The 13,505-nt window shown below is 38.3% G+C and overlaps 1 protein-coding gene across 1 annotated transcript; it reads right to left on the bottom strand.

The window, feature by feature from the left end:
• Positions 1 to 331: 331 nt before the first annotated feature.
• On the bottom strand, positions 332 to 7,633 carry slc5a3b (solute carrier family 5 member 3b). Its single transcript, XM_069153976.1, has 2 exons — positions 7,334 to 7,633; positions 332 to 4,679 (listed from the first exon to the last, which is right to left on the bottom strand). The coding sequence occupies exon 2, from the start codon at positions 4,382 to 4,384 to the stop codon at positions 2,249 to 2,251; it is 2,136 nt and encodes a 711-aa protein (XP_069010077.1). The 5' UTR covers positions 4,385 to 4,679; positions 7,334 to 7,633; the 3' UTR covers positions 332 to 2,248.
• Between the last annotated feature and the right edge of the window lie 5,872 nt (positions 7,634 to 13,505).

Genomic DNA, 13,505 nt, shown 5'->3' on the forward strand with positions numbered 1-13,505 from the left:
AATGAAGTTGTAAAACATCACTGCCAAACAAAGCAGTTATTCAGAAGTTGTAATAAAATGAGTGTAAATACCAACATAACCACATAAGAGGAATTGCAAAGTCTGGAACACAACTAATGTGACCTGCTTTCTTTAAAACAGATTCTTGAGTTCTTCTATCTTGAAACCAGCTCATAATCAATTTATAGGTAAAAATGTTTCTGATGTTGCAACAGTGTTTGTTGCACCACAAGTCAACAAATCACCTGACTTGACACAAAGATAAAAGTTCCTCAGTTTATCCTCTCGTTTAATTTCTCTCAGAATATAAAGAATGAAAACACATTCGTCATTTGGTCTCCACAGAAACTTTATTTCCCATCTCTAAAAATAAAATCCATAAAAATAACAATGTTTAATCTCTCAGAAAGACAGTAAAAGTTTTAAAGCTCTTTCCCAAACAGAGATCATCTGTGAACTATCCTCCATGTTATGCATCATTTATGACTGACATTAAGAAGGATTGGCCTTTCACATTATGACTCTGCACTGTTTTGGACAGAAGCCATTTAACACTGGTGCTAAATTCTAAAACCCATATTTTTCTGAGGGTGAGGTGTTGATATGTGGACACATTACGCTGTGGAAGTGATGACCACAACCCAGAAGGCCAGGAACCTTATGCAGCTGGTTGAAGTATCTTTAAAAATCGAACAAATAAGTTCATCAAGTGATGTGCTAATCCTGCAACGAAATCTGAAAGGTCATTTCTGTTTTGCATTATCAAATCAACTAAAGACATACATGACAAAGCTGATTGATGACATGAGTTTAAACAGATGTGGTATTCACGGCACAAAACATTCAGGGTATAAAACAACTTAGTGTTTGTGTTCTTTGACTTTTTATCTTTTTTTCCCCTTAGCATTGCTTACTAAGACACATTTGGTATAACGGTTATAAAAAAAAAAAATGCACTTGAAACTAGATTAAATGACATTTCAGCACAGCAGTACACTAAATACATTAACACACAGGTACATAAGAAATAGCCTATTATAGATTAACAGTATGCTGTGGGTAATTCAATGAACTCTGAAATATTATTTTACATAATGTTAACAGACTCAACACACTTTTTGATGATGTGAAATAAGATGAGATATGCATGTAATATAAACGGATACAGAATCATGAGCATTGGTACTTGTGGCTTTTTCTTAAGATACAATAGTAGTCCATTAAAAAGCTGTATGTTGGTTTTGAACTTTAACACAGAATGCAGCCAGACACCCAAAAAAAACACAACAGTAGGAAACACAGTATACAAAAAATCAAAAATAACATTACAGCTCCAGACAAGACTGTAATTTTGGTCAACAATGACAACATATTTAACAGCCAATCTGGAAGTACCTTCTTTTTAAAAAGTGGAAATTTATAATGTTGTGTTTCTTTTGCCTCTCTTTCCTGTTGCAAAAGATGTACATATTTTAAATACCAAATGTGAACTGTAAGATGACAAAAATGTAAAACCGCCAGTCAAAACAAATAATAAAAAAAATAAAACAATTTTAATAAATCATCATAAACATAATGATTATATACACAACACCGGCAGTGAAGCAATGCCTATTAGCAATATGATAATGGTCCCCTTACAAAACAGAGCCCTGGATATAATTTCTATTCATTCTCTCAAGAATAAAAGAAAAGACAATCCAAAACACAATGAAAATGTATTACTTACTTGAAGTTTTACTGTAGTATAATAATAATAATAATAATAATAATAATAACAAGTGTTCAGTATAAAACAATCATGGTCTATAACTTAAAATTTAAGACAGACATACATTGTATATGCTACACCAGCTACTAAGCCTACAGTCACTGTCAACAAGAGTGAAAGAAAAAGCTTATATCGCAGGACACAAGGGCATATATCACGTAAGGCAAATATTAAATTGACTTTGAGTATAATGACTCTAAAAATCCCAATAGATATTCTTGATGCAGGATTAACAACAAGCGCTGTACAAAATGCACACGCCAGTCAAGAGTCATAGAGAAGTACCTTTTAATCTGTTTTTTTTTCAATGATTAGAATAAGCTTAGATCCCTGTTAGGGTGCTACAAAAGACAACTGTAAATATTACAGACGAATCTCCTCAAATCTCTAAAAATTCGACTGTTTGTAACAGCTCCACACCTCCCACAAACCCGCCTCCTTCACACCAGTCCCCCTTTAGTTCAGTGCAGCGGTCAACTACAGTGAGAAATAAACAAACATGAAAATGCCCACAGAGCAGACCAATAACAAGCCCAAGTTGAGGAAAAGTTTGACTCTCGGTGGCTCATACAGCAACTCGGCAATGACTCTGGCATCCTCTGGCAACACTTTTTGCTGAGCACTCTGTGGTCCTTCGTCGTACCCACAAAACCAGTGCATTAAACGCATGCAACGACTGGTCTCCCCATTTCCATGGCAGCTTTCCTCCACTGTGTTCATCTCCATCCTTCCATTACCAAACTGTTCTGCAGGGGTGGTGGCAGGCGATGTTTCTGTACTCGGGGTCTTTGGGTCATGGTCAGTGGATGGGACCAGAAGTTTAACGTCCGCCCCGTCCAAACACATCTCCTTTCTGACATCTGGGGGCATTTCTTTACGGAGGCTTCCATCGCCATTACATTGGCTGTTCTCGGTCAGTCGGTACATTTCCTCTTGGCCCTTCATTGGAACCATTTCAATGTGGCGGAGCCCCCACAATGTCGTAGTGCGAACCTGCTCTTCCTCTGGTGGAGGGGTGCAGAGACTGACCACCACCGCCACCAAACCTGAAAGCCAGAACAACCCGGCGGCAAAATACATGTAGTGAACATTAATGATGAAGGCAGGCCTATTATCTGGCTGGTCACAGCGAGGCTGGCGGTAAATAAAAGCTAGGGTCAGTCGTGTAACGCCGAGTGTGAAACCTGTCATCCCTCCCCAGAATGCACCTGTCTCATTGCACCGTTTCCAGAACACACCAAGCAGGAAGAGGGCAGCGATTGGTGGAGTAAGGTAGCCAGCAATTTCCTGGATGTAGATGTACGTCTGTCCACCTTGCATCTCAATAATGACAGGGACCCAGGCAATGCTGATCCCCACCATGAGCACAACGAACATGCGGCCCACAAACAGCAGCTCCCGCTGAGACACCTCACTCCGAACAGTTTGGTAGATGTCCAGTGTGAAGATGGTGCTTGCACTGTTGAAGATCGAGTCAAGATCACTCATCAGGGCAGCGATCATGACGGCCATCATCAGTCCCCTGAGTCCCACAGGCATCACTGCCATGACCAGGCGTGGGTAGGCAATGTTTGAGCAGCCGGCCTCAGAACCACACACAGCCATGCAGTGCTCTGGCCCGATGCAGGCAATCTCATCTGGGAACAAGATGCGGGAGATCATTCCCGGAATGACGATTAAAAACATGGGTAGGATCTTGAGAAAGCCAGCCATGAGTGTTGAGCATTTAGCGTGAACAATGTTTTTTGCTGCTAGTACTCTCTGAACAATGACCTGGTCCGCACACCAGTACCAAATAGATGCAGGGGTCTGGCCAAAAATGAAGCCAGGCCAAGGGGTGACTTCATCCAGGGGACCTCGGAGGAGGCGCAGCGAATCTGGTTTGGGCTCAATGCGACAGGAAGGCGAGTAAGTGTAGTTTCCACTGGCCATTATAGCAGAAACATTAGGAACTGCCTGCAGGTACTTAGTTCTGACACCCTCTAGCCCACCCACTTTGACAAGGCTAATGATGGCCAAGGTCAGGGCTCCACCAATCATCAACACTGCCTGAAGGGCATCTGTGTACAGCACTGCCACCAATCCACCAGTGACGGTGAGTAAAGCAGTGAAACTGATGAGCAGAACTATAGACACGTAAAGGTTCCACCCCAAAGACTCTTGAATAAACAGAGCTCCAGCATACAAGTCCACAGAAATCTTGGTAAAAATGTACAGTAACACAGACAAGAAAGCAAAGTAAACCTTCAGCCTGTTGCCACCGTAGCGTTTTGACAGGTAATCAGGCATGGTGTAGACTCCCGAGTGGATATAGACAGGGATAAACACCCAGCCAAGAAGCTGCAGAAGCAAAAGTGCATTGAATTCCCAAGCACCTACAGCAAACCCACTCACTGCTCCTGAGCCAGCCAGACCTATGAAATGTTCACTGCCAATGTTACTGACGAAGAGCGATGCACCTATCACTATCCATGTCATGGAGCGTCCAGCCAGGAAGTAGCCGCTCACGGTGCTCCGATTGGATTTCCACATAGCCAAAAACCCAATGACTAGCAACAGCACAAAATACAGTGCCACCACAGCTATGTCCGCTGCTTCCATTCCGGGACCCATTGTTACAGATTGCTTTAAAAAAAATTAAAAAAAAATCTCCCTCTTGGAAAGCTCACAGTTACACAAATCCTTCCAAAAAAGGAATGTATATAGTCAAGGTTATGGATGTAATTAACAAAAAAAGGGGAAATGCTCTGCTTTGGTTTGCTGTCTGGATGGAAGCTGTAGGATCCACCGTCAGGTCAAATACACTAGGTGTGCTTCGGATGGGATTATCCACCGGCACTGAGGTCGTTCTAGTTTTAGCGGAGGATGTTGTAGGCCTCTGGTCTAGAAAAGCCTAGAGTTAACATTCCTGCAAGACAGCAAAGACAAACACCTCATTAGGGCATTGATTTGATTTGAGGGGGAAAAACACTGAACACAAACGCATTACCTTTTACAACAGCCTCTCAGACAAAAAGGACAGAAACACAACGTTACCAACATCAAACTGAACATCACTTTAGAATTATCAACATCACTAATGAACAAAATTATGAAATATGACATTGCTCTATAAACAACATGAAAATTAACAAGTTTAATTCAGTTTTGCAACTGCAGCACTTGCAGGGCGAGTCCTTGGGTTTAAGCCTGCTGATGACTTTCCTCCTCAATTGTTTTAAATACAAAATAACTCAAACCATTCCACTAAAAACTTCAAAGACACATTACGTAAGACATCGAGAGTCAAAAATGTGTAGCCAAAGACTATGTATTGCTACATTACCTAATATGGAGCCTGACTTGTGTCTACTATAATTTTTGAAGATTATAAACATGGTACATATACTGTAGGTAGTCAAAAAAAATAATCAGCTTCTCTACAACAGAATTTTGACCCTCGATTTTATGCCATTAATAAATAATAAGTGAAGGGACCCACAAGCAAACAAGACATTACCTATTCACACAAAACAAAGACCAATTCTAAATGCCTTTTTTTTTTATTTTTATTTTTTTTTATTGTTTTATCATACCACAATTAATACACACACCTAAAGCTGTTACACTGACCTCTTCAGGACCTAGATTAGAAATGAAAATAACTGTTTGCTCAACCCGGAAATGGCACCACCAAACTTTCTCCATACATGCTAAATAATCCAAATTAAACAGACACTCATGAGATGATACGGAGATGGTTTCAATAACTTCCAATGTCACCAAAAAAGTAATATGCTTGGTGAGCAAATGTTTTGTGTCAGTCTCAAACACACTAAAACACTCTGATGTCTTGCATGGCAGAAAAATCACCCCACGCCTTCGTCTTCACAACCATGCTTTATGCAGAACCATCTTTCTCTACAAAAGAGGTCTTTGTTTTCCTTTTACCTCATCATCATCTCCACGCCATGTGCTCAACGTACACTGCCCAAGAAACTCGTTTTATTGGCAAAGTTATATAATGAAGGATTCAAATATAATCACTATCATCCCAGTATGCCTGGACATATTTAGATGGTCCTCATTCAGCCTTTTGCCAAAAAGATCAAATATAGTGCCTCCAGTGCCAAAGGGACACTAACTTTGTATCAAGTTTAAAGGTCTCATATCTTACCAGTTTTCCAGTGTTTTATTTGCAGTCTGGATCTACACAAGAAGGTATCTTTGTGGTTTTAAGTACCAAAAGACATCTTAATATAATTAAACATCTTCCCTCTTAATCTTTTCTCTGGAGCTCGACCACGAACAGGCTGTTTTGTGTCTGTGCATTGATATCAATGACCCTTTCTTCCAATTGGCTGACTATTTTCTGAGTGACGCGGAAAATAGTCAGTGTTGAAGCTTTACTAGCTCCATTATATATTGGCCGCTTAGTGTTTTTTTTTTTTTTTTCCATATGATAGGTTGGACAGTGGGCCGTGCTGACGGCAGACATATCACAAACTTACAAAAGTACCAACAGCACAGTTTACAGAGTAATGGCTTTTTGCATTTTTCAATGGACTGAGCGTTTTGACACTTTAGCAGTATTTATTGCACCTTGATCTGCCTTATAAAAAAAAAAAAAAAAAAAAAAAATTAAATCTTAATTTATACAAAGTGGGACCTTTAAATAATAACAATAGCAATTATTTCCGTCCCCATTCTGCTCTGCAATATGTATTAGAGGAGAAGCCTGCAACTGACCTCTACCAGTGGGGAACGCTGCAAAAAAAAAAGGTTTAACATTGAAGTCTATGGCAGCCAGGTATTCAAAAGCCAAGAGATACACAAACCAGCTCTTCCATGTATGAATGCCAGAAAGTTAGATCAATGCCCAGAGGTATAGCACAGTCCACAGACTAAATATCAACTGCACCAAACAAGTAAAGTCAAAACATTTACAGATCAGTTTATTCTTTGAAACTGAATTTCAGATGAGCAGCAGTGACACATGTGGACACCCCTTTAAAAGGGAAACCCTACCTCTGTTTTCTGTCATAATAATGGGCACACTGTGAAGGACAGCTGACTCCGTCCTGAAGCAGCAAGCACAATGTCCAGAACAATGCCGATTGAGTTCATGGCCAGATGAGGCTGACAGCCTGAGACTGCCTTTGTGAATTCAAAGGAAGAGGCGACATCAGTTCACGGCTAGGCGCGTGGGCACAGACGCACCAATCAGGTGGAAGGAAAATTTCTAGAAGACTCACACGTTCATCCGACTGCAAAAAGCTGCGGATCTTAAAGGAGCTTGTAGTCTAAACTATTAGCCATCGTTACTCGGGTATGTGGATTAAACACGGCAAACAAGTCAGTCATGAATTGCATTTAATTCAAACATGCGTTTCCTGTAACATATTTCGGGCAAGCTCAAATGTAGGTCTGACAATCAGTTAAGACAAGATAATCAATTATCGAGAGAGAGGTGCCATTACCGAAAACACGCTTCACACCGACATGCATTTTAAATAATAAAACAGTCACGTCGTGGTTACAAACAAACCCGCCGGCTGCACCGTCAAAACACAATGCATGTACCTTGGAGGCTAGTGTTAGCAGACGCTACAGACGCTGAAGCGGCACTCGACGCACCGCATGGAAGATGTGAAGAAAGAAGAATTGACCCCTTGGCGAAGACCCGTCCACCTACAGCACCGCCGCTTCTTCGGACCGCGCAGTTGGGAGTTTGTTGATTGGACTTCCAACAGCCAGTTGTTCTTCCTCCCGTGTCACATTCAAAGCCCGTCAGACAATGCAGCCTCGCGTCCTCCTTATGTCCGTTGGATTCCACGCCCCGCGCACCCGTGACGCGTTTGGGTGCAAGACGCCTACAAGATATTTCTCCAGCTAAATTCTCCTTTGTTGAGCTGTGAAGATGAGGAGAATGGACAGGTGCATACGGGAAGCTATGGTCCACCAAACATGACAACACTTCCTTTTCTTTTATTTAGGAAAGTGCATTGCCACACTTTGGTTTTGACTCTTTTAACTTGAAAAAGAGACAAAACAAATTACACCCAGGCCTATATATTAAATAAAACTGGAAGAAAAAAAAAGAAAAAAAACAACAACATTGACTGCTGCACTAAACATTGAGATACCTACTTTAGTAAATATTTAGATGACAAGATGTTTCTTTAAATTATTAGACATTTAACTAAAAGAGTAACTTTTTATTGACTTTTCAACACAAGTGATTATCAAACAAACCTTTTATTATATAAAATCACAAGGTAGCTGATTAACCTAAAATAACTTGGCTATAAGCTAATGTCTCTGAACGGTTGCACATCACAGAAAATACTACAAACCTCTGCTCTGATGGATTACAGACATCCCAATCAGATTTCGGATGACATTTGTAATCTGGAAAAATCCAGAAAGGGCCAACAAGTGCCTCTTTTAATACCAGGCAAGGAGTTTTCAAAGGTTTTACCCATTTCCCTTTGACTTATTCAGAGGTCCACATATTCTGAAGCATTTGCCTGCAATAATGCCCATTAGGCATATCAAGTTATGCATTATTTGCTTTTGCAACAACACAAGTTTTTATTTTATAAGTGGGATGGTTCTGATGAAGCTGTTTTTTGGAAATCATCAAGAGGAAATAATTGTCATTGTTTTAGCAATAGGAGCGATCGCCCCACCAACTATTGTGCCATCACTGTATTACAACATAATACTCTGGAGGTCAAGCCATGCAGGGTTTACTATTTAAAAAAAAAAAATGATAATCCTATTACATGAAATATGAAAGAATATGAAAATCTCTCTTATCGTCAACAGCTCCTCCCGTGCAGACAGGGACTTAAATATAGCTGCTGAATATGCACCCTAAATGTTTGTGCTTACTAATGTGTGCACACATTACATTTGTTTATACTGAGGCTACACATTCACATTTAATAGGCTATATATTTAACTATAACCTAAAATAACTACCACTACCACTACTATTAGCAGTTTTAATAATACCAGCAAAAACAATGTAGCATAACATGACGTGTAACAACATAAAAATGATAAAAATGTAATAAATGCAACTGTCATAATCAATCAAAGCCTTTAGGAATCATAATGATAACTGACAGCAGCGTCAACAGTCAGATGGTTAAATCGTCTGACTTCCAAAAAAAACATCCCTCAAGGCAGACAGAGCAAGGCAGAGAAACAGAGTAAATTTCCACTCACTCTTCTAAACGCATATCTTGGAAATTTCCATTCGGTGAAAAACTGCATTTCCCAGCAAGTCTCGCGAGTTCGTGTCTGGCAGTTGTTGAGCGACGCAGTGATGTGATTTGGCTTGAGCAGGAAGTATGAACCAGTTTGCTCCTTTTGTTGTTTGTTTGCTTGTTTATTTTGTGAATCGTACCGCTATGGACTTTTCCTAAACGCTGTTTGGGAAGTTTCATTTAGCCTATTTAGCCTCAAACGTTCAGAAAATAGTGGTTTCTTACGATGGTTCTTTTGTCTCTGGTCTCACGTTAATTGTGGAGAGAATGAATGACGTAAAGTCGTTTACTCACGCAAATGTATTTGCACGCAGTGTTGCAGTGTTATTGGGATGAGAAAGGAAACTGGATTGCAGTCGTCTTGTTCTGTGTATACATTAAAGGAAGAGTAAGTTCCAGTGGCAGAGCAGAACAACAACAAACCAAAACCTCCTTTTTGTTAAACCACCAGCATTTGACATCATAGTACATTCAAGTTGAAGTTGAATTTAAAATAGGCTATAACGTCCCAGAATAAATCAATGGACTAAATGAATAACCTACTGTACATACAAGGAGCTTCAGAGACTCACTAACCAAATCAAATAAAGACATGGCCTATGCAGGAATTCCTCTCTGTCACCACGTTTTAATGTTAATTCAAAAAGTAGGTAAATATTGTATAAAAACACTTTGTAGTTTTGTCCTTTTTTTTTTTTTTTTTTTTTTAATCTGACCTTGGTATATTGTTTGTTGCAAATCATGATTTATTTATTTTTTTTTTTTTTGTCATTTCTGCTATTCAGGGCAGTAATGATTCAGTACATCTTTACACAACCCACGGTATGTCTTAGGGTGTCAACCTCTGTGTCGTTGATAAATCTTTTATTTGGCCAAAAGAAAGTTACAGCATAAACTGGCTATTAAAGCTGGAGAGCAACTGCAGCACCTGGCTCTAAAAATATGTTGTCAGTCACTGAGTTTGTTGCCCTTGTCAGCATATTGCACATAAATGTCCATTTTTATTGTGCGATGAGCGATTAATCCTGTGCGGGCCTGGCTCATCTCCCAACACATTAATAATCAGAGAAAATGCAGTTTGACAGTTTGGTCATCTTTTGCTTCATCATCCCAGTGACACCTGCAGGGTCACTTTAATATGTGGACCCACCAGTGATTCACAGTTTTTTTTTCATTCTATTATTGATGTGCTTTTTGGGGGGTTTGTATATCAGTTTTAATGTTTATACCTTTCTTTGTGCCTCCCATCTATAGGTCTCTGGGTAGAAGACCGCAGCTTTCTCTGCTGCTGAAAAACAGAAGAAGACCAGGTGGAACTGAAGCTGGCTCCAGGGTCAGTCAGTTATTTTAAGCAGACTTCTTTCTTAGCTCTCTGTGACTTGTCATTGGTCAGCTCAAGGTTTGCCTCAACCCCCTTCAGACATAAACAAATGCAGCGCTTAATAGCCACACTAGTGGTAACGTAAGCGGGATTTTTGTAAGAGGATTGGATACGTAACATAACCAAAGCATTTTTCTATTTTAGGAAAAGTTTAATTGATTAAAATTGGGGTTAAAATTGATCCTAATCCCTGCACATTTTATATAGACTCATAAATCGGTATTAAACTAAGAATGACTTTAAATACTCTACAAAAGGATAATGTTTTTCATGTGACATATCTCATAAAAAAAACAAACTGATACGTAATCTATTGGCAATAGTAAGAGGTTTATGTTGTGTTTCAATAAAAGAGTCATTTACCTTCAGAGCCTTGTGTCTGACTTACTTATGTAAGATGTAATTTTTTTCACAGGAAAATGCGTTTTTTTTTTTTACAGAGGTAAGCTAATCATAGAAGTCTGCTGACTCAGCGATACAGATATGCTCTTCACTTTCAGGTGAAATGGTCCATCCTTGGTCCAGGCCTTGAAATGAAGCATCCTCGCAATTTAAACAGCGAGTGAGCTGACAGCTTCGTCAATACGGAAGAGTCCCAAAGGACGTGAGAAGCAACATAACTGTGTCGTGTGTAATCACCCGACAATTTTGTGAATAAACACTGGCATATATTATTCAGTAAAAAGCTCGGCCTCTGGGGGTCATATATAACTCATGTAACTAAATATTAAAATACTTTTTCAGTGTCAGGAAGCAAAACGCAGGGCAGATATTAATATAAAATCCGCTGTTTCTTGTTCCTCTTGTACTACTTTGTTGTGGCTGATTACAAACACCTCTTTTCGTGTGTACAGTACATACATAATCATAGCTCGTCTTTTGTGTCACAAACATGTTAAGCATCGAAACCAATTATGTTTGAGTTAGCTGATTTCACAACACTAGTTGGTGAACCTGGATAACAGGTCTTACAAGGATACTTGTAAAATGTTTGTGTTACAAGGAACCTTGAACTTTCTAAACAAGAAATGTTCAGACCGGGTTCAGACATTGTATTAGTGTAAATGATTAGAAAACACTAAATTTATAGAGCTACAAAGGCTGCGCAGTCCAACAAATATTTGAAATGCTTAGAAGTTTATAATCTCTAATGTGTATCCATGGTAACAGACAATCTTCAAGAGAAAGTCCATGGCTTAGGCTTCCATATAGATAGATAGATAGATAGATAGATAGATAGATAGATAGATAGATAGATAGATAGATAGATAGATAGATAGATAGATAGATAGATAGATAGATAGATAGATAGATAGATAGTTACTTTATTAATCTTTTTCGCTACAGCAGCATTTATAGATACAGGAAAGAAATAAAATAACAGTAAAAATATTAAATATAAAAATGCACAGTATATACAATAAAATAGAATGAAATAAAATAAAAAGGTTTTTTATATTTATATTTTGCCAAATAACCTTGGTGTCGATCGAATGAATGCATTAAAAAAGTAATGACCAAGTTTGAAAAATGAAACCTCTTTCAGATCACTTATTATAACCTGTACGCCAAAGTTTGGTCATGGGAAAATAGCCTATTTTTTATTTTAATTTTTGAAGAGTCAATTTGTAATTCAAATCTTGCAGCAACAAGTGGGAAATTATCCTTTCTTTAAATTTTATTGAACAGATTTTCTTTCTTTAAATTAAACTAAATGTGGCATATTCAAACATTTGGCCCTTCTATTTATAAAACTCGAAGGACAAGAGTTGTTATGAGGCGTCAGCTGATTTCATTTTCCAAGCTTCCTAAGCTTTCTAAATTCTCTGACTCTTCAAACCCTGTGGTTACTTTCAGTCAACAGCTACGGGTTCCTCTAAGCAAACGACTGAGAATCTAAAATTAAACTACAAAAAAGGGGAAGAGCATAAAATGTCATTTGGAAATTAATTTAAGGGAAACTGGAAGTGAAGACATGTTTCAGAAGACCAATAAATCCTTCAGATGAAACTGATAAAATGTTGAACAGAAACTAACACGAGATGAATCAAGAAGAGAAAGACTCTTAACTGGAATCTAAAACTGTTTGTAAGCTGTGATATCTGCCACAGGGGGGTTACTCAGTTCTCATTTAGGGCGCCCAAACTATTGCACATGACACATATTTAATAATAAAAAAATAACAATAACAAGTTCTTCAAAAAAACAACAACAGTGTATTAGTATTCATTTTTGACATGTGTTCGCTGCAGGGCTTTTCTCTACCTCTTTTGACTTCAAGATAAACATACAACTACATAGTAGAAATAACAGGTTTATCACTGCTCCACTTTTGGAGCACGGTGAGCTTGTACTTTTCACTGGGTTTTCTCACTCGGCCTATATAAAGTTTTTTCTTTTCTTCGACTTCAAGGTTATCTGTGAACTATTTCAGTAAAAAATGACTGTCAGTGAAATAGTCAGTGAATTACAAAGTGTTATATCTCTTTCTTTCAGGAAAACTCTTTCCAGGCCAAGGTGAATGTTACACCAAATGGCAAGAAGCACATTTAAATGATTAAAAATGTGTAAAAAAAAATTGTAGTACATCTTTACTACTTTTGAAACGATTCTACAATGCAAAAAAAAAAATCACAAAAGCCTGGAAGGTATAAGAACATCTGTAAAATCATTGTCCACTGTCACATCCTGAGTTTCAGCGGTTGTGGTAGAGGAAGAATAAAAAATATCTGCCACTACAAGAGCTCCATCTGCAGACATAAACTTGTATTTGCAGGTTGTGTGTGTACAAGTTCAGCAAATGTAATGCCATTATATAACCGGACGAGTTCTAATTAAGACATATTATATAATAAAATATACAAAACATAATGTTAAGAACCGTTACATTTATCCAATACAAGGGTGTTTTGTCATGATGTCAGATTTTTTTTTAACTATTAAATATGAATGTAACAGTTCAGAAACCTATAGTGTGTGCAGGGATAATAATAATAATAATAATTAAAAAAAAAATCTCACATTTCAATCATATGTAAGAAGAAAGTCGAGATTCCTTACAGACTTCAAACAGTTTGATCGGTATGAAATATACTAG

The sequence above is a fragment of the Embiotoca jacksoni genome, unplaced genomic scaffold, assembly GCF_022577435.1.
Source record: "Embiotoca jacksoni isolate LCO1_2020_lvr unplaced genomic scaffold, fEmbJac1.0.p SCAF_2, whole genome shotgun sequence".
NCBI classification, from domain to species: domain Eukaryota; kingdom Metazoa; phylum Chordata; class Actinopteri; family Embiotocidae; genus Embiotoca; species Embiotoca jacksoni.